Source organism: Zeugodacus cucurbitae, chromosome 4 (assembly GCF_028554725.1).
Source record: "Zeugodacus cucurbitae isolate PBARC_wt_2022May chromosome 4, idZeuCucr1.2, whole genome shotgun sequence".
NCBI classification, from domain to species: domain Eukaryota; kingdom Metazoa; phylum Arthropoda; class Insecta; order Diptera; family Tephritidae; genus Zeugodacus; species Zeugodacus cucurbitae.
Window position 1 is genome coordinate 26,781,133 of NC_071669.1, and position 25,640 is coordinate 26,806,772.

A 25,640-nucleotide genomic window follows, 5' to 3' on the forward strand; every position below is an offset into this window, starting at 1 on the left:
CACTCCCATTTTCTATTTATTATACCAACCATTAGGTGAACCCTGTGCGACATATTGCAAGAATATAAAAAGCAAATTTACAAGATAGTAAAAAAGGTAAGCGCTATTGCAACGTACTGAATTGCAAATCGACGTTGAAGTTACCGCAGAGCTATTGTTTCTCCCAATGGTGTACCTGCATATCTATACATTTGTAAAGAATAACACATGTCAACGCGTATAAGTTCATTCAGCTTGTAAACAAACATTGCCCTTCCGTAAAAAATACCGGCAATTGTGCTTTCGCGCTCCCGCACTTTTAGCTCAGGCCCATGGCTGCACGCTTGTCTGTTATCAGATTTTAACTTGGGTGCAACGTGGGTGGTGGTTATGTCGGCGTAAACTTTCGCATTTACGGAAAGCAATCAAGTACGCACGTAGCTCTCCGCTCAGCGGGTAGAGTAAAGAGCGTAGTTCAATAGGGAAGTGCAAAATACGCCGGTGTTATATAACCGTGTAGATCATAGAATATTGAGACAGTTCGGCAACAGGTTCTTGGACTGCTAACCCACATCAGAATAGTAGAGTGATGTTGAAAATATACTTAACTGTGTTAATATTAAATGGTGTGGGTGGCCAAATCAGCTGTAAGTTTTTGCAAAAGTGTGATAGAAAACAATAAATAAATAAAATAAAACAAAAATATTAAAAGAAGTTAATAGTTGTGTGCACCAACAGTTCACCACGTACGCTTTTAAATAATCTTATATCATTCAAATAAAAGGTCTTTGTTACCTAGTTTTTTAAAGTAAAAGGTGAAAATACTGTTCCTTTCATGGTGAGGGAAACAGTTCTTGTTTTGTATATTTTTTCATTATTTGTAGAAATATACAATAAATATAAACAATTAATTTGAAACAATAATTTATATTAAATATTTCTCTGCATATTGATCATTGTATGGTCGTGGTAATAACATGAAGTAAGATAATTATCTAAAAAGTAAACAACTGCTATACATTTTTACAAGCAAAATAATATTGTTGAGTCTAAAGACGTGAGCTTAATATTTGAATTTGATTTGTTGCCACATTAGATTATATAAAAACATCTTATATTCTATTCCTCTTCGACAGTACTGGTTTATGTGATTAATTTTCTTGAGAAGCCACTGCTCATTCTGTGTGGCAGATGTGAGATTATACTAATTACTGATAGGAAACAAAGAATATGGCGCCTATAGTGAAAATACCGAAAACATAACTATGAAGTTTGGTTCAAGTCGGTTCAGTAACCTGTAAGACATGTGTAATATTCATAATCAATCATAATATTCAAAAGTGGCGGCAACTCTCAATTCAAATCATTCGTACAAAATTTTATGTTTCTGCATAGTAATTTATATGTTACACGAAAACTTTAAACATATTAAAAGATAAGATCAGCTACATAGGTTCTAGTAATTGGCTCTGGAAACCTGTTAAATTTTATAGTTACATGGAACCCTATGGAATTGAATTTGTTTAAAATCAAAAGTGATACTACTGCAGTAGACACCTTTTTTAATTTCAAAAAGATTATTTTTAGACAACAACATATGTATAATAGATCATATATCTAGAGACTTTTTGGTACCTCCCCACGGTATACTCGTATGTATATATGGATATATATGTACATATACATATGAGTATGTATGCATGCTTTAATATTCTTAATATAAACACAATTGATATGTGTACATATATTCGTTATATAAAGGATAGTAGTGGTTTAGAAATATTGCTTCCCCTGGTTGTTATCTAATTATTGGTATACGTTCCACATCTTTTTGTCCGAGGGCTTTATCATAGGTACTTAACGTAGTAGGTAGGTTTCCATTTCATATATTTGTAATGCAACATATTATAACTTAACTTAATTAATAACCCAAATACGTTATTTTAAAAACCGTGGATGAGTATTAGTTCAAATTTCTTAAAAATATCCTTTGAATGGACGGACAGACAATACTAACTACACTCGTAAGGTGTTGCGTGATTACAAAATAATGCCGAAAGGTCGCCAGATCACAGTTGTGACACCGGTTTTCTATGTACTGGAGCTGCTTAAAGCAAAACTGGTAATACAAACAACTATGTTGTCGTACATAAATTAAATTGAAAAATTTATAATATTTACAAATATTAATTTATGTTATATCCTTTTAAATTTGTAAAATTATAAATAGTATAATTTTAAAACATAATTTGATACATACAAAATATTGAAATCATATCATTTACCATACCAAATTTCGGCCAGTACACTATTAGTTACATGATTTAGATGTCAAGTGTGATCTGGTGCTTTTTAATTATAAACGAGCCAAGTTATTTATTTATTGTTATTAAACTAACACACAAATAGACCCATTAAGCCCAATAGAATAACGAAAATCATTCATATCCATATACTATAGGGCTGGGCTAATTCCTGGACCGATTTCAACTATTTTTGCCAACACTATAACGGTGGTATAAAGTCCACCGGAAGTCTGAATATCCATATATTAGGTATATGGGGGCTACAGTAAGTATTAACCCGATTTGCTCAATTTTGTGAACCGATTTCTCTCATTTGCAAACTTTGCTATTGGAAAATGTTACGAACCGAATTTAAAATTTTGTACAGAAATTTGACTTTAGCCCTTCTGTACCATCTATACCAAGAAATTTAAGGTTTTTAAAAATAGTAACAACAAAATTATAAAAAAATCTTTGTTCATTAACTAGAAAATGTTATTCAAAAGATGCGTACCAAATTTTAACAAAATCGCTTTTCGAGAAATCGTGTCCACCGACTTACTTGGTACTTACCAAGCTTTTTCTCAAATACTTCGATCTAATATTTTTTTCTTTTAGAACGAAAGTCATATATCTTTCTTAGTAATAACAAAAATACTTCCTTATATTAATAAATATGAAAAAAAAACATTACAAAACTATGTATGTATATATTTCCTTTTGACAATACTTAGCACTGTCAATGTCAAAAATATTAAAAGTTACTTAAAAGAGGAAAATTGTAAACAATTTTATTTTTGTGCCTTAAATATTACAGGAATTAAGTGGGAAAGGCTCTTAAGCGTGTAAATTTAGAGAAAAACAACGATTCCGCAAAATATGGTCACTTATGGCGGAAAGGCACTTAAACGGGTGTAATTATTGTAAGAGACATTAAAGTTATTCTGAATTGTAATGCAGTAACTACTTCTCCATCTTTTCATAATTATCGCCCACAGCACATTCAACATATTTCGCTCGAATAAAAATCTTTATTAGCAAAAGAATAATTAATATTCTATCTAAAAAATATATTTTTAAAATCTAGTAAAACTGATTAACATAATTTCTATATTCGAAGTGGGCCATTTTTGAACTATATTCTCGTATGTATGTAGCAAACTAACAACCAAATTTCTCAAATATTTTTTAATTTTTTCTAGTTTCTTTCTGATTCTAATAAACCAAATTTAATTATACACATATTACCGATGAAAGTCTGTCAGTATTGTCAGTATCGTCGTTATTAATTTCAGAAGTAAAGGAAAATACGAAATCATCGTACAAAAAATTAATGAAAACAAATATAAGGACAAGTGAAAAGAAATTCATTATTTTTTTAATTGAATGGAATCGATTTAAGTCAAATGGTTAAAAATCGTGTGTTGCTCAATATGTGGAAAATATAAGACAAAGCACCCACGCTTTTTATCCAAATATACAAATAATAATAATAACACAGTACAACACTCGGCTGGGTATTAAACAAAACTAATATTTTCCGGAAGATTGAGTCATAAATAACAATTGCTCTTCTTTTTTTTTCGATGTTAGACTACAAAATCGAAATATTTGCATTCGAAGTTCAAAACACGACTTATTAAAAACATTATTACTAATTGCAGGATATATATATAATCTAAATTTTTCTTCTTAATTGAAAGGTTTATAAAATTTTTTATATGATAGATGTTATGAGCGGTTAATGTGTGATGTTTGAAAAAAAAATGCTGGTCCAAATTTTGTATGGTTTTGAATTTGATTAAGCGTATGCATACTTATATAATTTAAATATAAATCTTCCTGAAAAAAACTTAAATAAAAAATTATGTACCTTTAAATTAGAAGAAATATACATACAAACAAAACAGTAAAATACCAAATTTTCAAAAATTGTGCCAGTGTTTTTTTAAATTCAATTTTTTTTATTTTTTCCTAAATAAATTCGACCGCTTTAGCATCTAGCATACACCATTGAAACATGAAGAAAATGTTGATTATGCCAATATTGTATGAGATTTAGAGAAAGATTTGATCAGATATTACCCTGAACGCGTAATCCAGCCCTCCAATGCAATTCATAGGTATGTGGTATATTACTTTACAAAATTAAATGTTTACAATAAGCCATACAATGAATTTATTCATTGAGTCTGCATGTTATCCGAAGACACAAAAATGTTTTCAGAATTCCTGTTAAGCCTGAGCACCTAATATTCTTACATCCATTTCCAATTAAATGTTATAACTGATTTTTAAATATATAACCCCTTTTTTATTTACGCTTTTCGAATTTTTTTTGCTAAATCTGAAGATCATACAAGTATGTATGTAAATTTCCACTCATATAAAATATATGATCGATATACACACTATCGTTCCTTAAGTCTACAATATATATACCAGTTGATTTACTCGTCTATTAGGTATATAATTTTTGTTAAATATTTACCAAATGTATGTACGTTTAGGTGGTTTATATTATCTAAAATATGTATATGTATACTTTTCTTTAACTTCAATATTGATATTAAACAGCGATCATACATTTGGCTTAAATTATAATATTTATATAAAAATTTTCGAAAATTATCTTTTAAAAGAATTAACATGTAAGAAAGGGCAAAATTCGAGAGGAGCCAAACATGCCTTTTGCGAGGCACAAAGACAGATATTTTAAAGATTTTTAGATATTTTTTCGGGTGTAAACGAATATTTTATACTCTCGCAATTATTTAATTATATTTATTAAGGCCACAGACCAAAATTCGAACTGAAGCCTTCATGTTCGATATCTCGAAAATGTATAGTCCGATTTCAATAATTTTGAAATGAGCGACTCCGAACCTTCAATGTTATATTTTCCATTCCAGTTCAATTTCAGCAATTCCAATCGTTTTGCGTAGTAAACAACTACATTTTGACTACTATTTTTGAGATATTACCTCAGAATTTCGAGGAATTTATTTCTATATATTGAGACCGGTTCATTAACAGTTTTGCTTTACATTCCTTGCCACAATTTGTATCTAATTTAGAGAATCAAGAATTCCAAAAATCGGAGTATTTCTTAACAATTTTTCTTAACCAACTCTTGGATCTTCGAGCAAGTATATTTTTTGTTTTTGAAGTGTCTGTTTGGATTCAACATGTTGCAAGAGTTGTTCAATCGATTCAACAAAAAATGACTAGTTTTTTCTTTTTCTTTAATCGGAAAGTTTCTTCATTACCTTGTAACCATCGAAGCCCGAAAATTGTAGGAGGTTCAGAAGCCGAGAAAAGCGAATTACCATATATGGTAAGCCTAATGCGACGTGGAGGACACTTTTGTGGAGCTAGTATTTTGAATGAGCAGTGGCTTGTAACTGCAGGACATTGTGTCTGCAATGGATTGAACAAGATTTTTCATGCATCACAGATCCAAGGAGTTATAGGTCTTCACAGTATCTCACAGTATCTTAACGGTAATTCAGCCGAAAAATCTACTCCTATTCGCATTAACTTTAAAAGAATTATACCTCATCCGAAATATGAATGCACAAACGTAAAAAATGATATTGGTATGCTAAAAATGTGTTTTAAATTTATTCGTGAATAAAAGTCATGAAAACTCTTTTATAATTTAGCTTTACTACAGTTGGAGGAACCTTTGAAATTTACCGAACGTGTCAAGCCAATATGTGTAAGTGTTGAAAATCCACTTATAGAATACGAAAATCAATTAGCAATAGTATCTGGTTGGGGATGGACAAATGAAAATCAAGAAGAGGGTCAGAAAGCAGATATTTTAAAGAAAGTGACCGTGAAAATCTGGAATAATCATAGTTGTGAGAAATCTTATCAAATAAATGGGAAGCCCAGCAGTTTAATCTCCGATACCCAATTATGTGCAGGATTAAAAAATGGAGGTGCTGATTCTTGTTGGGTAAGTATTACATATATGGTTCCGAATGTATGTATGTACTATATGTATATATGTATTAACGAAAAAAACGCAATTCACTAACACTTTAGGCTGATTCTGGTGGTCCACTTATTATGAAAGATAAAATATTAGTTGGAATTGTTTCAACCGGAATCGGATGTGCCAGACCTGGGCTTCCGGGGATATACACACGTGTCAGCAAATATGTTGATTGGATGGAATCAGTTTTAAGTAACGCTAACGTTATTTAAAATCTGCTGTGATATTTATACATACAGTACCATAAGTATTTTACACGTAATAGTAATTTTTGAATAAGTATTTAATTTATAGTACCTGATTTTGTAATAAAAGAATTTGTGTAAATTAATTAGTAACATATATAAACGTGTAGGGATGTTTTATGCAATTGGAGTAGACACCGCTTACGCAATTATAGCCGAATCAACAATAACGCGCCATTAATTTCTTCTTTTTGCAATTCTAATTAAATTCTATAATTAAGCCATAAATTAAGCTATAAAATCAGAGTATGATGTGACAATTTTGATGGAATTTATTTTTAGGAAACTGGACGGGGCTCCGCCTCCTAATTAGTTGTTTGTATAAATGTATCTCCAAAACTGCTGAAGCTTTATAAACCAAACTTACTGGACATAGTTCCCTTTAGTATCCCAACGTTCACCTAATTTCGGCACAGAGTAACACTATTATAATGAAAACATCGCCTCTGAATATCTTTCGAATATTTGATAGATTTAGTTATATTTTCTTATATTTCTAAGGTCCCTATGTTCGGTATCTGGGGTCTTAAAACTTCAAGTCCGATTTCGGCAATTTTTGGCAGCCGCTGCTGCAATATAAATGCATATTTATATGTTGTAAAGTAAACGATTCAGATGGATGGAAAAAATTGTGGTAAAAGGGAAGTAGGGAACTGGAATCTGACTGACTTCAGAAAGTTTTCATTATATATATATATATATTTGGCGTAGGAACCGCTTTAAGCGATTATAGCCGAATCCACCAGAGCGCACCACTCATTCCTCCTTTTTGCTTTTTGGCGCCAACTGGAAACACCAAGTGAAGCCAGGTCACTTTGCACTTGGTCTTTCCACCGGAGTGGAGATCGTCCTCTTCCGCGGCATCGAATACTTTCAGAGCTGGAGTGTTTTCTTCCATCCGTACAACATGACCTAGCCAGCGTAGCCGCTGTCTTTTTATTCGCTGAACTATGTCAATGTCGTCGTATAAATCGTACAGCTCATCGTTCCATCGTCTGCGGTATTCGCCGTTGCCAATGTTTAGAGGACCATAAATCTTGCGCAAAACTTTTCTCTCGAAAACCCCAAGAGTCGTCTCATCGGATGTTGTCATCGTCCACGCTTCAGCGCCATACATCAGGACGGGAATAATGAGCGACTTATAGAGTTTGATTTTGGTTCGTCGAGAGAGGACTTTACTTTTCAATTGCCTACTCAGTCCAAAGAAGCACCTGTTGGCAAGAGTGATTCTGCGTTGGATTTCAAGGCTGACATTGTTGGTGTTGTTAATGCTGGTTCCCAGATAACCGAAATTATCTACAACTTCAAAGTTATGACTGTCAACAGTGACGTGGGAGCCAAGACGCGAGTGCGCTGACTGCCTTTTCCAGACCCATACGCTTCGCTTCTTTATCCAGTCTGGAAAAGGCAGAACAAACGGCGCGGTTGTTGTTTCCGATGATATCAATATCATCGGCATACGCCAGGAGCTGTACACTCTTGTAAAAGATTGTACCCTCTCTATTTAGCTCTGCAGCTCGTATTATTTTTTCCAGCAATAGATTGAAGAAGTCGCACGATAGTGAGTCACCCTGTCTGAAGCCTCGTTTGGTATCGAACGGCTCGGAGAGGTCCTTCCCGATCCTGACGGAGCTTTTGGTGTTGTTCAACGTCAACTTACATAGCCGTATTAGTTTTGCAGGGATACCAAATTCAGACATCGCGGCATAAAGGCAGCTCCTTTTCGTGCTATCGAAGGCAGCTTTAAAATCGATAAAAAGATGGTGAGTATCGATTCTTCTCTCTCGGGTCTTTTCCAAGATTTGGCGCATGGTGAATATCTGGTCCATTGTAGATTTTCCAGGTCTAAAGCCACACTGATAATGTCCAATCAGTTCGTTGACGGTGGGCTTTAGTCTTTCACACAATACGCTCGACAAAACCTTATATGCGATATTGAGGAGACTTATACCACGGTAGTTGGCGCAGATTGTAGGGTCTCCCTTCTTATGGATTGGGCAGAGCACACTAAGATTCCAATCGTCAGGCATGCTTTCTTCCGACCATATTATACAAAGAAGCTGATGCATGCACCTTATCAGTTCTTCGCCGCCGTATTTGAATAACTCGGCCGGTAATCCATCGGCCCTCGCTGCTTTGTTGTTCTTCAAGCGGGTAATTGCTATTCGAATTTCTTCATGGTCGGGTAATGGAACATCTATTCCATCGTCATCGATTGGGGAATCGGGTTCGCCATCTCCTGCTGTTGTACTTTCACTGCCATTGAGCAGGTCGGAGAAGTGTTCCCTCCATAATCCCAGTATGCTCTGGACATCCGTTACCAGATTACCTCCTCGGTCCCTACATGATAATGCTCCGGTCTTGAAACCTTCTGTAAATCGCCTCATCTTTTCATAAAATTTTCGAGCATTACCCATGTCGGCCAGCTTTTCAAGCTTTTCATACTCACGCATTTCGGCCTCTTTCTTTTTACGTCTGCAAATGCGTCTGGCTTCCCTCTTCAGTTCTCGATATCTATCCCACCCCGAACGTGTTGTGGTCGATCGCAACGTTGCGAGGTAGGCAGTCTGTTTTCTCTCCACTGCGGAACGACAATTCTCATCGTACCAACTGGTTTTTTGGCGATGAGTGCTCTCAGAGAGCAGGAGTGCAAGTCGAGTAGAAAATCGTTCGGCTGTCGGTTGTGATTGCAGCTTTTCGACGACGAACCTTCCTTGTGTTTGTTGACGGGCGTTCTTTGCTGCACAGAGGCGAGTGCGTATCTTTGCTGCTACTAGATAATGGTCCGAATCAATGTTTGGTCCTCGGAGCGTACGCACGTCTAAAAAACTGGAGACATGTCTTCCGTCTATCACAACGTGATCGATTTGATTGCGCGTGTTTCGATCAGGGGACAGCCATGTCGCTTGATGAATTTTGGTGAATTCTGAATCTGGTACTACAGACAACCATATTTCGGGCCCCAGCGAAGTCGATCAGCCTCAGGCCGTTTGGCGATGTTTCGTCATGGAGGCTGGCGTTCTAGGCGGATTCATGTGTGGAAGTCCACGTATGTGAGGAAAGTTTTTGATTGTCATTCACTTGGGAGTGGCCCGAAACGATTCTTCTCCACATGGTTCAAGCAGCTCACGACTTCCGGTTTTAGACCAAGTATCCTCTGGGTAGCCAACAAACATCCGTTTGGAGGCGAGCTAAAGTGAGAAGGCGAACCCGCTTCTGCAGTTGTGCGTAGGGTTTGGGTACCACCCCCGCCACGATGCCAAAATCGTGCTTGGCGATTTCAACGCTAGGGTGGGTAATGAAAGTGTCTTTGGCAGTCTGGCACTGTCGGAAAATTCAGCCTCCATGACGAAACATCGCCAAACGGCCTGAGACTGATCGACTTCGCTGGGGCCCGAAATATGGTGTAGTACCAGATTCCAGCACAAGAAATTTTATCAAGCAACATGGCTGTCTCCTGATCGAAACACGCGGAAACAAATCGATCATATTGTGATAGACGGAAGAAAGTACAACACCAAGAGATGGCGATCCCGATTCTCCAATCGATGACGATGGAACAGATGTTCCATTACCCGACCATGAAGAAATTCGAATAGCAATTACCCGCCTGAAGAACAACAAAGCGGCGGGGGCCGATAGATTACCGGCCGACCTATTCAAATACGGCGGTGAAGGACTGATAAGGTACATGCATCAGCTTCTTTGCAGAATATGGTCGGAAGGAAGCATGCCTGACGATTGGAATCTCAGTGTGCTCTGAACAATCTATAAAAAGGGAGATCCCACAATCTGTGCCAATTACCGTGAGATAAGCCTCCTAAATATAGCATATAAGGTTCTATCGAGCGTACTGTGTGAAAAACTACAGCCCGCCATCAACAAACTGATTGGACCTTATCAGTGTGGCTTTAGACCTGGAAAATCTACAACTGACCAGATATTCACCATGCGCTAAATCTTGGAGAAGACCCGTGAAAGAGGATCGACACACACCACCTTTTTGTCGATTTTAAAGCTGCTTTCGACAGCACGAAAAGGAGCTGGCATGGATAAGTAAGCGAAGCGAATGGGTCTGGAGGTATATGAGGACAAGACGAAATATCTCCTGTCATCAAGCAAACAGTCGGGCGCATTCGTGTCTTGGCTCCAACGTCACTATTGACAGTCATAACTTCGAAGTAGTAGATAATTTCATATACCTGGGCACCAGCATCAACACCGATAATAATGTCAGCCTTGCGAAAACCGTCGCTCAATTGTTGTAATTACTGATTCAGCTGATAAATTAGGACCAAAGTGAGCGAATAGTGGCAGTGTATTTATGTTCACCTGCTATAACGTTCGTAGTAATAGGTAGGGCGCCGAAGGTGTTCTTAAAAAGCATTGTAAATACCACACAGTAAACTTTGCTATCATTAACAAAGGTGAAAACACGGTTTTCCTAATAAAGATAAATCGTCCGTATATTATATTTCACAGAAAAAATATCACGATGACAAAGCCGTCTTAAAACAAACCTTAGTGAACATATAATTAAACGCAAACTGATAATGTTTTCAGTGAAAAACTTTTGTTGTACAGTGCGACATATTAAACAATCCTAAAACGTAAACTGCGCAGTCCCCAACGTTTCCGAAAACTACTCCAGTCAGAGTAGATATTGGATCCCACAAATGTTATGTTCCCATTTCCTATGTGTCTTAAGATCGGAACGTTGTTGTCTTATATAATAAATATTTATATTAAAATCAACGTGGCAACGTGAATGAATACAGTTAAAATTTGATAACTCGAACTTCTATAACTCAAAGTTCTCCATACCTCGAACTCATGAATTGGAAATATAAGTAAAATTTCATATAAATTGCCTTCAGTAACTCGGAATTTTTTTGGTGGATTATAGTGATTCGAGTTAGAGAAGATCAACTATATTAGAGAAATTTATGTATTTTTTTAAAACAGTGCATTACTTTGATAAAATGTATATTCAAGATTAAGTTTTAAAAAACAAAACTTAGGAAAATGGACATAACACTTTTGTATTAAATATTGTATTGTCAAATGTGGGTACAATTGACTTTATAATGGGTCATTTGATAGGTAATTTTTTTTGTAGAATTTCTCCAGTTTTTTCAAAATATTTGATTTTATAGATCACTAATACAAGTAAGCATAAACCATTTGTTTCGCTCAATAAAATTGAGCAAATTAAATATAAAGACACAACTCAAAATTAATTTTTCGTGACTTAATCACTGGCAATATAATAAACTGTAAGAAATTATTTTCATTTAATATATGGGTGATTCTACGATAAGAGGTAATTTATGCGGCAATCAGCTTAAAGTATTGTTTTTGTCCTTTACGTTGCTATTTTTTTTTTAAATGAATCACATCATATTAATATAATGTATTAAATAATATTACAATTTACTGCATAATCAAAACATTTTTTTCCTTACAAAGTCTCTCCCCTGGCTTGTCCCCTTGCTATTTTTTATTTAACTTTTGGTAAACCAAAACTAAGTTCAATCGGAAGCAAAATAATTAAAATTAAGTATTGTTAAATAAAAAACAAAATTATTTTGTTTATTTCATATAATTTTTTAAAATAACTTTTGTCCCGATTTTTTTATGTATCTACCCTGCCAAATTTTGTTCCGCTTGTACGACATAAATACAAAGACAATCGCATTGAAAAAAGTGCTCACGGGCTCAGTTCAGCCTAAAGTTAGCAATACTAATCGCGAAATCCGTTTGAACGCTGTAGTTTTTTAGTTATTGCGCCCCGATCATGCGGTGTACTGGATTCGAAAACTGATTTTGTCTCTCCCCTGGCAATTCATATAACGTATACTATTGATTTAATTTATTTGCCTTTATTGTCCTAAGTTACTAATACTGTGATAATTAAAGTGAAATAAATAATTAACCCAATTTAATTCAGTCAATTAAATCAATTAAATTTTTCATGAAAACGTCTCTTCCCTGCCGTATTTCCCCTTGCAAAATAGCTGCCAAGTTAGAGACCAGGGGATATACTATTAATCATGACACCCGGACCGGAAGTCGTGAGCTGCTTGAGTCTTGATACTTTCTTTCGTGAACTTCTGAACATGACCTCTTCCCCACCTCCAGCCATCACCAGCATTAACAAAACTAAAAATATTAGCCTCACAATCCAACGCAAAATCGCTCTTACCAACAGATGCTAGTTTGGACTGAGTGGACATTTAAATGTTAAAGTCCTCTCTCGATGAACCAAAACCAAACTCTACAAGTCCCTTATCATCCCCGTTCTGCTTTATGGTGCAGAAGCATGGACGATGTCAACATCCGATGAGACGGCACTGGGAGTTTTCGAGAAAAAGGTTTTGTGGGAGATTTATGGTCCTTTGAACATTGACAACGGCGAATACCGCTCAACGACACTGACATATGTAGTTCATCGAATACAAATACAGAGGCTACGTCATGTTGTTAGAATGACGAATGCGTTTCAGCTTTGAGAGTGTTCGATGCAGTACCCGCTGGTGGAAGCAGAGGAACAGTAAGCCCTCCATTCCGTAGGAAAAACCAGGTTAAAAGTAACCTGGTTTCTATTAGTATTTCCAATTCGCGCCAAACAGCAAAAATGAGAGATGACTAGCGCCTTCAAATAGATTCGCTTATAATCGCATAAGCGGTGCATACGCCAAATATATATACATATATGTATGTATATATAAATAAGATCAGGTTGGCCAGACTCTCCCCATACCAAATCTTCTTTTGAAAGGGCAGAGGTTATATTACATCTTTAAAAAGTCAGAAATGTTTTTGAAAGATCTTAAGATTTTATATTTAATATTTGTTTCGTTTATTTATGATAAAGAGTGCATTTATTGATTTGTTATTTTAATTTTAGGGTTTATTTATCTAGGAAAGAGAGTACCTTTAATTTGTAATACTATTTTAAATTAATTTTTTGCTTTTGGTAAAATAATTATCTACCATAAACCTTACGTCTCTCCCCTGGCCGATGTATTTACCCTGATCGTCGAAAATCGTCCTTACGTGAGAAGAAGGAGTTGGTTTCACTCCTTAAAGTGAATGAAATATCTTAGACTTCGGGTTTCACAAATACCCTGCTATATGGAGATTGCCTTCTGAGATAATTAACGTTCTATGTTGAATCTGGAAAGGCTTCTGAGACTCCTCCAATTAAAAAAAAGTTTTCTTGCTATATTCACCAAAATTAACCAAAATGTAGTGCCTGACTTTTGACTCTTAATTTATTTGTTTTAAAATTTAAATTTAATTTTAAAATAAGTATCTTCATGTTTCTCTTCATTGCCGTTCGATACTAAACGAGATTTCAGACAAGATGACTCACTATCGTGTGACTTCTTTAACTTGATGCTGGAAAAAATTATACGAGCTGCAGAGCTAAATAGAGAAGGGACAATCATCTATAAGAGTGTACAACTGCTGGCGTACGCCGATGATATTGATATAATCGAACTAAACCAAACTCTACAAGTCGCTTATCATTCCCGTCCTGCTTTACGGCGCAGAAGCTTGCAGAAATTTTTGTGCTAGAGCTGTACGAGTTATTCGGCGCCATTGACATAGGTTTTCGGTTATCGGCATTTTGTGGGTGAGGTAAGGGAAATGGCTTCAGAAATGTTGGTTTATATAGCTTTAGTGGTTTATAAGATAAGTACAAAATACTTATTTAGGGGCTGGGCCACGCCCACTAAAAAATTGGCGAAATTTTCAATATCCCGGATATCGAATATGAAGAACTCAGTGTCTAAGGGTAATTTTTCGCCGAAAATATCGGTAAATCTCTCAGATATTTTTATTTATTTAAGAGAGAATCTTTTTCTTCTAATCATGTGTCTCTGTACCAAACATGGTTGAAATCGGGTCATAACTTCCCCTAGCTCCCATATTTCTAATAGTAGGTTTTTAAAAAATACGATGGGCTTAATAGTTTATAAATCGTTTAATATGTGAAATATCTTAGCCAAATTATGTAAACGTATATATATAATCTGGCAGCGCGTCAAACTGTGGAGTTTCATTTTTTCTCGGTTCTTGAATTTGTGCTTAAATTTATCAATATTATTAAATAAAGTTAAGTTTTAATAAGTGTATTTTAAAGCTAAGTATTTCTGCTAATTTACTTTTGTGTTATATTTAAATTTTAATTGTATTTTAACTATTTTCTTAAATTCTGGCGCCGATTTTTATACTCTCGCAACAAAAGTTGCTAAAGAGAGTATTATAGTTTTGTCCACATAACGGTTGTTTGTAAGTCCTAAAACTAAACGAGTTAGATATAGGGTTATATATACCAAAGTGATCAGGGTGACGAGTGAAGTTCAAATCCGGATGTCTGTCTGTCCGTCCGTCTGTCCGTCTGTCCGTCCGTGCAAGCTGTAACTTGAGTAAAAATTGAGATATCCTAATGAAACTTGGAACACGTGTTCCTTGGCACCATAAGAAGGTTAAGTTCGAAGATGGGCGGAATCGGACTACTGCCACGCCCACAAAATTGCGATAACCAAAAACACATAAAGAGCTATAACTAAGCCATAAATAAAGTTATGAAAATAAAATTTGGAACATAGGATCGCATTAGGGAGGGGCAAATTTGAATGTATTTTTTTTTGGAAAAGTGGGCGTGACCCCGCCCCCAAATAGGTTTTTTGTATATATCTTGCAAACCAATAAAGCTATATAAACCAAACTTTCTGCAGTAGTTTCTTTTAGCCGTTTCCTTATACAGTCCAAAAATGAAAGAAATCGGATAATAACCACGCCCACCTCCCATACAAAGGTTAGGTTGAAAATGACTAAAAGTGCGTTAACTCACAAACGAGAAAAGTCAGAAACACAAAATTTCACAGAAATGATAGCAGAAGGAAGCTGCACTCTTCTTCTGTTCTTTTTACTTATGGGTCAAAAACCATATCTAAGGAACCACTCGACAGATTTCAATAAAATTCGGTATATAATATTTTATTGACACCCTGATGACATGTGTAGAAAATGGTTGAAATCGGTTCACAACCACGACTACTTTCTTTATAACTCAATTTTGAATTCCATCTGAATCCTTCACTTTATAATATATACATTAGGAACCAATGATGATAGCGAAATAAAACTTTACACAAATACAGTATATGATCTGTGACATCACTTGTGAAAAAATTGTCGAAAACAGACTATAACTTTTCAAGGCCCCAGATATCGAACATGTTGAACTCAGCGCCTAAGGTTAAGTTTTAACCGAAAATATGGGTAAATCTCTCAACTAATTTAATGTAATTCAGAGAAAATTGTTTTCTTCCAATAATGTGTCTCTGTTCCAAAAATTATTAAAATCGGGTCACAACATCTTCTAGCTCTCATTTACTTAATTATAGGTTTTTCAAAAATTCGTTGGGCTTTATTACGTATTGGTTAATATGTGATATATCTTAGCAAAATTAAGTGAGCGTATAGTATTGGATATCTTGCTGGTGAAATTGAATGAAATCGGTTCAGGAATTACCTCAGCCCTCATATCTATATATGACGATTTTCGTTATTCTATTAAACTTTATGCCGAATTTATGGGTTAATTTGTATGTTATCTTAATAAAATTTCTTCAATAAATTGCGAGAGTATAAAATGTTCGGTTACACCCGAACTTAGCCTTTCCTTACTTGTTTTAAATCATTTGTTGTTGTTATCAATTTTCTTTCATACTTTGCAATTGTTTGTGCGAATGCATATTGTTTTTGTTTACTTTGCTCTTTTTCTTTTGATTCGTTTTTCTTTCTTTTTTGCTCAAAGCTGTTTGCGTGTTATTTTTAAGTTGCTCAGTGCTTCTCAAAGTGCTCACTGTTATACTGGTTGTGATCTCGGTTAATTCATTATAACCAGGTTACATTTATTTATTTATTTTATTAGATATATATATATATATATTTCTTTTTTTGTTTATTTTATGTTTAATTATATTTCTCTATTTACTACTATAACATATTTTCATTTTTTCTTCAATTTAAATTTTTCCATTTTTGTCGATTTTAAAGCTGCTTTCGACAGCACGAAAAGGAGCTGCCTTTACGCCGCGATGTCTGAATTTGGTATCCCCGCAAAACTAATACGGCTGTGTAAGTTGACGTTGAGCAACACCAAAAGCTTCGTCATGATTGGAAAGGACCTCTCCGAGCCGTTCGATACCAAACGAGGTTTCAGACAAGGTGACTCACTATCGTGCGACTTCTTTAACCTAATGCTGGAAAAAATTATAAGAGCTGCAGAGCTAAACCGAGAAGGTACAATCTTCTACAAGAGTGTACAGCTCCTGGCGTACGCCGATGATATTGATATCATCGGAAGCAACAACCGCGCCGTTTGTTCTGCTTTTTCCCGCATGGATAAGGAGGCGAAGCGAATGGGTCTAGAGGTGAATAAGGACAAGACGAAATATCTCCTGTCATCAAGCAAACAGTCGGCGCATTCGCGTCTTTGCTCCCACGTCACTGTTGACAGTCATAACTTTGAAGTTGTAGAAAATTTCGTTTATCTGGGAACCAGCATTAACAACACCAACAATGTCAGCCTCGAAATCCAGCGCAGAATAACTCTTGCCAACAGGTGCTACTTTGGACTGAGTAGGCAATTGAACAGTAAAGTCCTCTCTCGACGAACCAAAATCAAGCTCTACAAGTCGCTTATCATTCCCGTCCTGCTTTACGGTGCAGAAGCTTGGACTATGTCAACATCAGATGAGACGACACTAGGAGTTTTCGAGAGGAAAATTTTGCGCAAGATTTATGATCCTAAGAACATTGGCAACGGCGAATACCGCAGACGAAGGAACGATGAGCTGTACGAGCTATACGACGACATTGACATAGTTCAGCGAATAAAAAGACAGCGGCTACGCTGGCTAGGTCATGTTGTCCGAATGGACGAAAACACTCCAGCCCTGAAAGTGTTCGATGCAGTACCCGCCGGAGGAAGCCGAGGAAGGGGAAGGCCTCCACTCCGTTGGAGGGACCAGGTGGAGAGCGACCTGGTTACACTTGGGATCTCCAACTGGCGCCGAACTGCGAAGGAGAGAGAGAGATGGCGCACTATCGTCGATTCGGCTATAACCGGCTAAACGGTTGCAACGCCAATCACATACATACATAATGACTTGCAATTTTCCGAATTGCACTATTAAAGGCGATTCTGATCGTCTTGTTTCTTGTTGGCTTTGTGACTGGCTTGCCCGTTAGATTCTATTCTCGATGGAAAGGGCCTGCGCTGGCCGTGCTTAAAGTGTAGACCGAGAGAAATTAAATTATTAAAAGTTTTTGAACAGGCGCGCAATAATTTTAAAGAAATCGGTCGAGAACTTCAGAACCTTACAGAAAAATGTATTATATTATAAAATGTATTATATAGATGATAATGCTAAACCATCATCAAAACCTAAACGCCCGCCTGATAAAGAATCTGCCACAATCTCTGTCCAGAGAATCTCCCCTGTAAAAATAGACCGTATTAATCTATCTTCTCCTTGCCCTCAAGGTGAGAAACCTTCGTCGTTAAAAGTTTTTATCCACCGAAAGTTATTACTGACAATATTAAGCAGAAAACTACTCAGGATCCGCCTTCTAATAACTCTTCGTCTGGGGCTAAAAATTTGGTCGTAATATCACAAAGGAAATCTATTTTCATTTCTAGATTGGCTTCGGACACTACGGTCGAAGATATAAAGTATTACATCTCGTTGAGATTAAAAACGAATGATATTGACATTCGAAAATTTAACTTCAAATACGAAAGGAATATCTCCTCTTTTAAAATTGACGTATCTGCTGATAATTTTCCAATGCTTATTAATTCATCATTTTGGCCATCCGGTGCTTTATGCGCGAATTCGAACATAAACGAGATAAGCCAACGGTAGTTGCTCAAATCCCAAAAATACCCGCGATTCCAAAAAACTAATTGATAATAACTCATTGAATATTTATTATCAAAGTGTTAGGGGGCTTAATACAAAATTAACGGAATTGCATTTAAACAGCATTAATTGTAATTTTAAAACCATTGCTTTCACTGAAACATGGGTAAAACCCCATATTTTTATACTTCGCAACAAAAGTTGTTAAGAGAGTATTATAGTTTTGTTCACATAAAACTAAAAGAGTTAGATATAGAGTCATATATACCAAAGTGATCAGGGTGACGAGTAGGTTTGAAATCCGGATGTCTGTCCGTCCGTCCGTCTGTGGAAGCTGTAACTTGAGTAAAAATTAAGATATCTTGACGAAACTTGGCACAAATATTCCTTGGGACCAGTGGCGTTGCTAGCATAGGTGACAACCGGGGCGGATTTTGAAGGTGTCACCCCAAAACTCAATCAAAACTTTTAAAATAAAAAAAGTAATAATCATTTACATTTTATTAAAACACGAGTATTACAAATATTAGTATATTATGTGAAAGAATTAAAATTTCTTCCTTCTAGCTTTGACACTTGCAAACTCCGAAATCACGTCTTCAAAATTTATATTTTGTGTTGCTTCATGCTCTATCGTTAAAATAAAAGATTGTTTAATCTGGTTTCAGTCATTGTAGACCGCAAGTAATTTTTAATAAATTTTAATTTGCTGAAACTTCTCTCACATGAAGCGACTGATGCACATATTGTCATAAATAACTTTAGTGCGACCGTTAGATTCGGAAGAGATGCTGTAAAATCCCATTCCACAAAGAATTTCAAATAGTCCAGCGTCACCCAATTAGAGGCAGTGGTGAGACTGGTGACAATCGGCACACCATGAACCTTCTCTATATTATACGTTCTCTGCTCGTGGTACGATATTATAGTTACCTAGATTGTTTGATTAGTGGCGGTTATGCTCTCTGCCACAGATTTACGATTTTTTATAGGTAGATCTGATTGTTATAGTCGGGCTCGGGCCGCCCTCCCCTAGCTACGCCACTGCTTGGGACCATGAGAGGGTTGCTTTCGAAAATGGGCGAAATTGGACCATTGCCACGCCCACAAAATGGTGAAAACCAAAAACCTATAAAGTGTCATAACTAAGCCACTTTAATAAATAATGTTTTTTCAATTGCTAACGTATGTATCTTGGAAATCTGTTGACGATTGCATTACCCCTGTTTGCCCTCGTTTAAGGGGGTATTCTGGTCTAGACGATGAATTTTAGGCATTTTTTAATCTAAGATAAAAAAAATTAAAAACATTTTTACTATCCATTTGTTTATATGGTTTTTATTGACATTTTAATAATATAAGAAAAAATTTAAAGAAAAAAATCAAAATTCTTCGAGATACCGGTGGAGTGGGGGCTTCAAAAACAACGGTGCGTCCTGGTTGACGTGATTTCAAGCCTTGTAGAGATCTAAAACACAAAAGACAAGAAGAAGATTAGAAAGGATGTCGTTATCGGGTTGACTATTTTCAAAAAAAAATAGATAATATATAAAAAGTGGCGCCGGCTTGAAAAAAAAAAATTTCCCGATTTTTTCGACTTTTCGAATTTTTTAAAACTACTTCAAATCAAAATTTTTGGAAATCCAGGCAGACACGATAGAGCATTGTATAAAGAAAATACATATATAACAAATTTCAAAGAAATCGGCTCAGTAGAACTTGAGATATCATGCAAACCACCTCAAAAAAGTAGTTTCGAGAAAAACGCGTTTAAAGTTTAGGAGACCGCTCGGCCGGCTCGGACGCCACGTCACAAAATCGGCTGTATCTCCGAAAATAAGTCGAATTTTGAAAAATCCTTCCAAGGTCATATTTTTGAAAATCTAAACTTTTAAAATATGCAAAAAAATCCTAGACCAGAATACCCCTTTAAGCTTTAATGAGTTCTTGGAAGAAATGTCTGAGATGGGTCTTAACCAAATTAACTTAATTCCGAACAAGTTTTGTAAATTCTTAGATTTGGTCTATGTTGATAATACTTCAAAATTTTCTATTGTCCGGTCTGATCCTTTAGTTTTGCCAGAGGACTCTTATCACCCTGCCTTGGAAATTAATATCGAAATCATAGACGAATTACTTGTTTACAATAAACAGTACCTCGGTTCAACTTTGCGAAAGGTAACTTCAAAAAGATTGATTGTGAACTTTCTAAATTGACTTGGCCAGATTACAGTGGTAATATTGAATTAAATGTATCACATTAATATTTTTGAATGATTTGTTCCGAAATGTTTTGTTACCCAAAGAATTTGTGGTATTCGAATGAGCTATTTAAATTAAAAAATAGAAAAGCTCGAGCTTTTAAACTCTATAAAAAAAACTGTAGCTCTTGTTGACTACTTAAAATATTCTAAATTGCGTCAACAGTTTGCGGAACTTAACAAAAAATGTTATAAAAACTACTTAATCAAAGTAAAAAAATAATATTATTGATAATCCGAAATTGTTTTATGGTTTTGTTAACTCCAAGCGTATGATATTTAATTTTCCGTCCGCTATGAAATATTAATCAACCATGTCATGTGACAATTATATTATTTCTAATATGTATGCAGAATTCTTCAAGTCCAATTATTGTTCAAACTCCCCTATGAATGTGCCATATCATCAAGTGTTATGTCCGAGTACTGTAATTAATACACCAATTATTTCTGAAATAGATGTCTTAAATTATTTAGTTACGTTAAAAAATTCGTTTAAATAAGGCACTGATATGATTCCCTCAAGCTTCCTTAAAAATTGTGCAAAATATATCTATCTACATATCTCTTAAACAAGGTATTTTTCCGTCAATGTGGAAAAACTCTTTTATAATACCTTTGCATAAAAGTGGAGTTAGATCATCTGTTGAGAACTATAGGGGGATAGCTAAAATGTCAGCTATACCCAAACTTTTTGAAGCTATTGTCACTGACCAAATAACTTTCTCGATATCTTCTTTAATTTCATTTTCTCAGCATGGATTTTGTAAAGGGAAATCTACAGCAACATACTTGCTTCAATTCGTAAACCATGTGTCAATGGGTTTTAGGGACAATAAGAATACTGATGTTATATATACAGATACTTTTGCAAAAACTGGATCTTCTTGGTTTTCAGCCAAGACTTCTTGAATGGGTATCCTCATATCTTACTAATAGAAAACAACCAGTTTTATTTAGTAATACTTTATCCGATTCAATTAGTGTCCTTTCAGGCGTTCCACAAGGTAGTCATCTCGGCCTGATTCTGTTCTTGTTGTTCATCAATGATACACCTTCCGTAATTAAGTTTTCAGAAATTTTATTATATGCGGATGATGTAAAACTTTTTAAATCATATATTTCATATAACGAAAGGACTGAGTTACAATCGGATTTAAATAATTAAGTTACTTGTTGTCACAAAAATGATATGCCACTGAATGTAAAACGATGTGCTTTTCCCGTAGATCTATTGACCCTTCTCCCTATGTAATACATAATTTCAGTTTAGAGCAAGTTTTTAGCTGTGTTGATTTAGGAGTTACTATCGACCATAGACTAAATTTTAATTGTCATGTAAATTCAATAATCTTAAAAGCTAAAGGTGCTCTTAGCTTTGTTAAACGTTGTTCTAAAGAATTTCGTGATCCGTATATTACTAAAATTCTTTTTACAACATTGGTAATTCCTATACTGGAGTATGGTTTTGTGGTAAATTCTGGTAAGCTAGAGTCCGTTCAAAAACTATTTTAACTTTTTGCTTTAGGTCACTTACATTGGGATTCAAGATTGAATCTTCCTACGTATACTAGTCGTTTACAATTTATAAATCTACCTATACTCACTAGTCGCAGAAAAATGCTAGGTATAATATTCGTAGTAAAACTTCTGAATGGTTTAGTTTGTAGTTCATTCCTCTTGTCTAATATTAATTTAATGACCCATTGCGTTCATCTAGGCAGACCATTACTTCTAAAACCTTCTAAAACAAATTTTGAGTTAAATGAACCATTCCTCCGAAAGTGGTTATGGTTTCGTTAAAGAAGTTTATAAGAGAAGTACCGGTTAGTTTAAAAGAAGTGTTATTATAAGTAATATTCCAATGAAATAAGTAAGATTTCCAATGAAATTTTAAAGATATATTTTTCTTAATTAATTAAATTAAAGCTTGTTCTACTATCGTAAACTTCACATTTAATGCGGTGTCTGTGGAAGCTTGGATGAGGTTCTTCAAGTATAATTTCTTCCTTTCCTTCTATAAATATAACTTGATTTTTGAATACGTTTAATGGTGCTTCACAGTGCGGAATGAGCTTTGAGCTATCTTCTTCTGCGCTATGTTGTGAATTTTCATCTGTGGATGTTAGCGTATTAACTTCTATTGGTAGCCGTGATAATGCATCGGCGATTACTTTTGTTTTTCCTGGTTTGTAAATGAGTTTATAATTATATTCTTTCATCCTTGCTTTCCAGCTTTTTAACTGGGCATTGTTATTACTGTTACTTAATGCAAACGTCAGTGGCTGGTAATCAGTAAGGATTTTTATTTCTTCAACTTCATAATTTGTCGAGGGACCATATTATGGCGAGCATTTCTTTCTCTATTGTCGAGTAATTCTCTTCGGTTTTATTGAATGATCTAGATATGTAAGTTATAGGTCTGTCTTGACGAATGTACTTTGTGAAAGGACTGCTCTGATAGCAGTATTAGAAGCATCTGTTGTCGGAATAAAGGGTTTATTAAAGTCTGGGAATACCAGAATTTCAGAAGACGTAAGTAAATATTTTATATCATTAAATGATTTCTTCCTTCTTCTGTTAGTGAAATTTGTGTCCGTTTTGATTGACTTGCTTTTATTAGAGCATTTTCACCACTATTTAAATTGGTAAGTGGCTTGACAATTTTTGCAAAGTCTTTTATAAATCGTCTATAATATGATGCTAAACCTAGGAAACCTTTTAATTTTTTAAGGTTAGCAGGTGCAGTAATTTTTTTAATAGTAGATATTTTTTCAGGATCTGTCAAAATACAAGTAACGATATGACCTTGAAAATTTACTTCTGTTCTAAAAAATTTAGACTTTCCAGATTGACTTCTAAATTTGCTTTATACAAAAGCATGAACACATCTTCAATATTTTGTAAGTGTTCTTCTTTAGTTTTTCCCATTATTATAATGTCATCGATATAAACGTAGCAGGATTTTCTTATAAATTTTTTGAAAACATCATTGATCATTCTCTGAAAAATGGAATGGACATTTTTAAGACCGAATGGCAACCTAGTAAATTCATATTTTCCATTGACTGTAGAAAAAGCTGTCTTTTCTATGTCCCTCAATGGGAAGTTTTACGGATTCTTTGTAGGCTTTATTACACCATTGTTTAGAAGTTCTTTTTTATGTTGTTCTACTACGTCCCGTAGGTTGGTTGGGTAAGGATATGATTTTGTATAGATCGGTTCTTCGCTTGTTGTTCTAATTTCTGCTAATACAGTTGTGTCGATTGTTCCACTGTCGGAGACTGGTCCGAAAAGTTTCGAATATTTATTTATAATTTACTCAACTTCATGTTTATAGGGGTTATCTTGAATATGATTTACTTGTTTAGAGATATTTTGTTTTAGAGGCAGTACCACATCCTTGAGAGTTATCGTCATTTTTTCGTTTTATGACTGATCCCAATTCTTCGCCAATGATGCCATCAAAGGATTTTAAATTAGGTAATATAAAAAATCAAAGTTATTTGTAATACCTATACATCCGAAGAATGGTCCACATAGTTTATGGGTTATATTTACTTGACCTGTGGCTGAGTGAACCTTAAAAAGACACTCAAGTTTATTTGAATTTTTTGAAAGTTTTTTGGAGACAACCTTTTATTAGCTCCCGTATCTATAAAGAACTTAACGATATCCCCGTTTTTTTAAGTTAGTCTAAATAAGATAGGCTAGACAGGCGTCTGTCCTAAAATTTATTTCCTCATCTTCTGTTTGGACATTAAATAATTTTTGGGTTTTCATAGGGATATGTGAAGAATAATTGGATGACCTTATTATAAGCGTATTCTTCGTGAATGCATTGAAGGGTCCACCTCCATCGAGACTGGTGGTTTAGGATTAGTTGGTCTGAATGGTGGCGGTGCTTGATTTTGGAAGTTTTTTATTATAGATTAATTATTTTTCGGCAGGGTTTAATACCCTTGGTACAAATATTGATTTTTGATTCATTTGGTGTTTTTGCATTTGATTGGAGCCACCTCTATTCTTTGCGTAGATTGAATAATTTCTTACGTTAATGTTTTGAAATTCAAGGCAGGAAGTGTATGCTTCGGGTAGGTTCCTGTGTGTGTGTGTGTATATTGTAAAGTAAACGATTCAGACCGACTTCAAAGTTCTGGTATATAGGAAGTAGGCGTGGTTTTGAAGCGATTTGGCCTATTTTCACAACATATCTTTGGGATGTAAGGAAACTATTACAAACCAAGTTTCATTGAAATCTGTCTAGCAGTTCCTGAGATATGGTTTTTGACCCATAAGTGGGCGACGCCACGCCCATTTTCCATTTTGTGAAAAAATCTCAGTGCAGCTTCCTTCTGCCATTTCTTATGTAAAATTTGGTGTTTCTGGCGTTTTTCGTTAGTGAGTTAACGCACTTTTAGTAATTTTCAACCTAACCTTTGTATGGGAGGTGGGCGTGGTTATTATCCGGTTTCTTTCATTTTTGGACTGTATAAGGAAATGGCTAAAATAAACGACTGCAGAAAGTTTGGTTTATATAGCTTTATTGTTTGCGAGTTATATATAAAAAACCTATTTGGGGGTGGGGTCACGCCCACTTTTCCAAAAAAATTACATCCAAATGTGCCCCTCCCTAATGGGATCCTATGTTCCAAATTTCATTTTCATAACTTTATTTATGGCTTAGTTATGACACTGTATAGGTTTTCGGTTTCCGCCATTTTGTGGGCGTGGTAGTGGACCAATTTTGCCCATTTTCGAAAGCAACCTTCTCAGGGTGCCAAGGAACATATGTTCCAAGTTTCATTAAGATATCTTAATTTTTACTCAAGTTATCAAGGACAGACGGACGGACAGACATCCGGATTTCAAATCCACTCGTCATCCTGATCATTTATGTATATATAACCCCATATCTA

General features: G+C 35.1%; 1 protein-coding gene across 2 annotated transcripts; it reads left to right on the plus strand.

Annotated features, from left to right (window-relative positions):
• The first annotated feature begins 361 nt into the window (after positions 1 to 361).
• LOC105217048 (trypsin-1) lies at positions 362 to 7,138 on the plus strand. 2 transcript variants are annotated; one of them, XM_054229742.1, is made up of 5 exons: positions 362 to 626; positions 2,441 to 2,550; positions 5,522 to 5,863; positions 5,930 to 6,228; positions 6,318 to 7,138. In XM_054229742.1, exons 3-5 carry the CDS (start codon positions 5,599 to 5,601, stop codon positions 6,477 to 6,479), a joined length of 726 nt encoding a protein of 241 aa, XP_054085717.1. In that variant the 5' UTR covers positions 362 to 626; positions 2,441 to 2,550; positions 5,522 to 5,598; the 3' UTR covers positions 6,480 to 7,138. The 2 variants fall into 2 exon arrangements, with proteins under 2 accessions (XP_054085717.1, XP_011190157.1); XM_011191855.2 differs by lacking the exon at positions 2,441 to 2,550 and having other exon boundaries at positions 6,318 to 7,129.
• Positions 7,139 to 25,640: the final 18,502 nt, after the last annotated feature.

What these genes read in the sequence shown, in the direction of transcription:
- LOC105217048 (XM_011191855.2), top strand. Translation starts at nt 569, where the DNA reads ATGTTGAAAATATACTTAACTGTGTTAATATTAAATGGTGTGGGTGGC. An exon ending in AAACGTAAAAAATGATATTG is followed by an intron (nt 5,864 to 5,929) that starts GTATGCTAAAAA and finishes TTTATAATTTAG; the next exon opens with CTTTACTACAGTTGGAGGAA. An exon ending in GAGGTGCTGATTCTTGTTGG is followed by an intron (nt 6,229 to 6,317) that starts GTAAGTATTACA and finishes CTAACACTTTAG; the next exon opens with GCTGATTCTGGTGGTCCACT.